At 44.3% G+C, this 3,171-nt stretch overlaps 1 protein-coding gene across 1 annotated transcript; it reads left to right on the top strand.

Annotated features, from left to right (window-relative positions):
* Window positions 1–253: 253 nt before the first annotated feature.
* Window positions 254–2,913, top strand: LOC147450607 (calcium-transporting ATPase 7, plasma membrane-type-like). Its single transcript, XM_086520752.1, has one exon. It carries the CDS (start codon window positions 1,266–1,268, stop codon window positions 1,890–1,892), a length of 627 nt encoding a protein of 208 aa, XP_086376878.1. The 5' UTR covers window positions 254–1,265; the 3' UTR covers window positions 1,893–2,913.
* Window positions 2,914–3,171: the final 258 nt, after the last annotated feature.

The raw sequence follows: 3,171 nt of genomic DNA on the forward strand, positions 1-3,171 counted from the left end.
CATGCCAAGGTGAAAGGCTGAAGAATTGCAATGACCCGCTGGAATGAAAAAGCAAGACCTAGGCCTACGACGACCTGTTGTGTTACGAGATAAAAAAAGCCAACGTTGTATATAACAAATCGTGCGGTTTCGAAAGCTGTGCCACGTGGGTTAGTGAGAAGACAGTTTTTTAAACAAGGATGTTACGCTAACGAAGTAACAAGTTAACAAGATTGTACGCTCTTTGTGGAATTCTGCTATTTATCTTGAGCAATGTTGCAGATGCAGACGTTGAGAGCCAAAAGGATTCTGATAGCCTCGCAATCGTACTGTTTCTCACCATGAATCTAGCCATTGTTATGTTTGCTGCTCGCTGGGTTTCAAGGGTACGGCTGGATGTAAAGAGAGGCCAGAAGGAGCATTTGCAGATTCAAGTTGTAAGGTTTGATAGAAGATGGCTTATTTCACCTCATGAAATCGTGGTAGGCGATCTTGTGGAGCTCTGGGCTGGAGACAAGATTCCAGCAGATGGGACGTTATTGGTCGAAAACAATGCTTTACAGTTTTCAGGCGATGTTGAAGTCGAGGGGCCACTCACCTTCCTTGTGTAGGGTACCATTGTGCTCTATGGCTTTGGCACAATGCTGGTCACAGCGGTCAGCAATAACGATGATGAAAGCGACCAAATATCCGAAAACACGGACGAAAATCATACCCCTCTTCTCAAACAGCTTCAATCCTTGAAATCGCTCTTTGAGAAGCTGCATTTCTACATTAGATGTTTGTTTCTGGTTATCCTTCTTCCTTTTTACTTTCTAGGAGTGTATAAAGGATCTTCTGGCCATGTATTTGTTGGGGGGCAAACCCGCGCAACAGTCTATCATTCTTTGGCATTGCCATTCCCGAAGGCCTCTTTTACATGGTTCCCCTTGCCACGGCCTATGTAGGTTCCCGGATGACAGCCAGCGCGCAGGTTTCACTTTGTAATCCTTCAAATTGTGAGGTAAAGCTTGGGTTCATCACGACCATTTGCACTGGAAAAGCGGGAGTGATAACACGAAATGCAGTGAATGTTGGAAGCATTCGGATAGCAGATTTTCTTGTCAATGAGACCCACTCAGAAAATCAATCACTGGATATGAAATCCGAGCCCATCCAGTCACTTCTGTTTCAAGGAATAGCTTTGAACACCACTGGAAATCTCTACAAAGAGGGATTTTCAGGAGATTTCAAGATGTCCTATGGTAGCCCTACAGAAAAGGGGCTTTTGAGATGGGCTTACAAGAATGGATATTGACGGAGTCAGGAGGACATTCACAACCTTGGCCATGGAGCCCTTCCATTCGGACACAAGACGATCGGGAGTAGCCACAACTGGTCTTGGTTGGGGGAATTGCTGTGTTGTGCATTGGAGGGGAGCTGCAGAAGTTATCCTGCCTTTTTGTCAGAGACGGGCATGCAATGCAGATGCAGAGGGAGGGTATGTGGATATTGTGGATTTTGCAGAAGAGGAGCGAAGCAAAGTCCAGGACACAATCGCCAAAATGGAAGAGAGAGGTCTCAGTTGTTTGGCATTGGCATATTGTGAAGTAAATAGAGCCAGTTTCGAGCATGCCCACAGTACACAATCCCAAAATGAGGGATACAGCATCCAAAATTCCTTGCAAGGGACTGATTTGACACTCCTTTCTGTCGTGGGCATGAAGGATACATGCAGAGAACAGGCCAGGGATCATGTGAGGAAGGCGAAAGAAGCCGGTTTGAGGGTTATTATGGTGACAGGCGATAGTGTTGCAGCAGCAAGGGTTGCAGCAGAGGAGAGTGGAATCCTTGATGGAATCAGTTACGCAGATATGGTAGTGGGAACTTGGATTAGTGAGATTGGCAGTGTTGGCGCAGGCATCCCATGGTGATAAGCTCCACTTGGTTGAGAAGCTTAAAGCTTATTGCCCGAAGGACATAGTGGCAATCACTGGCCACAAACCTACAGATGTTCAGGCATTGAAGAAGGCTGATGTTGGTTTCTCCTTGAGCTGTGGCGTGCAAGCATTCCAGGAAAATGCAGATCTTGTACTTTTAGATGATAGCTTTGGGAGCATTGTCGAGGATGTAAGATGGGCTCGCGGGTTGCGTTGCAACATCAAACAATTCCAGTTATCAGTGAGTGTTGCAGTTTTGTTTTCATCCTCAATTCCCCGGGATCTCAGTACTTGTGGATATCTCTCATTACAACACTTGCAGCTACGGCACTTGCCTGGCAAGTGCCTCGCCACAGTATCATGTTAGAACCTCCGCTCCCTTGTGGTCAGCCTCTTTTGACGAACGCGATTTGGTGCCATGTGTTCCTGCAGTCTGCTGGATGCTGCATTTTGCAGATGAGGAGCTGCAAAATACAGTGAGGTTCAACACCTTCATATTCTGCCAGATTATGAACATGGTAATGGCCGGCACACAGATTGCAAGAATCAAAGGATATGGTGCAGCTGGCTCATGAAGCTTTCAGGTTGTTACAAGAGGATGGTTTCCAGGGTCTTTGCAAGTTGTTAAAACGCCACGGAAGGTGGTTAAAGCGGGCAATTGTGCATCTGTATCAGCAATGGTGGAGTGTAATTATCATATGCGCAATGGTATGCATTGTGCATGTTTTGTTGATGCACTTCTTCAGGTCGATATTTTCGACCGTGCCCTTGAAAAAGAGATATTGGATGCTGTCTGTACTAGGGCTGGCTTTGGCAAGTTGGGCTATTGGGGAGCTTGGGAAATGTCTACCTATGAACTCGATATTTCATACGTCTGCACATACAATAATCACCCCACAATTTTGTTGACTTGCGAATATTGGTTCCGGCTCCTAGGAAAATTTCAGCTTGTATCAATTATATTCAATATTCAATTGTATTGCTAGATCTATTTTCCTATTAATTCAAGATTACATTCTTTGCTCTCTCCCCTACGTTGTTCGCTTGCACAATCTTGTTCATACTAAAGTACAAACAAGAGAAACTAGATGTTTATATTAAAGTACAAACAAAAGAAACTAGATGGATTTAGGAAGATCAAGAGAATTGGACTGAAAGATCCGGAAAAAAAAAGGAGTGGAAACCATATTTTGACCAAAACAATCATAACTCTAAAATTTTAAAAATTTGATGGTAGAAATTTAAATGTTGATCCAAACTAAAAAAGTTGGTG

This window comes from Adiantum capillus-veneris, chromosome 9 (assembly GCF_014529385.1).
Source record: "Adiantum capillus-veneris isolate H3 chromosome 9, ASM1452938v2, whole genome shotgun sequence".
Lineage (NCBI taxonomy): Eukaryota > Viridiplantae > Streptophyta > Polypodiopsida > Polypodiales > Pteridaceae > Adiantum > Adiantum capillus-veneris.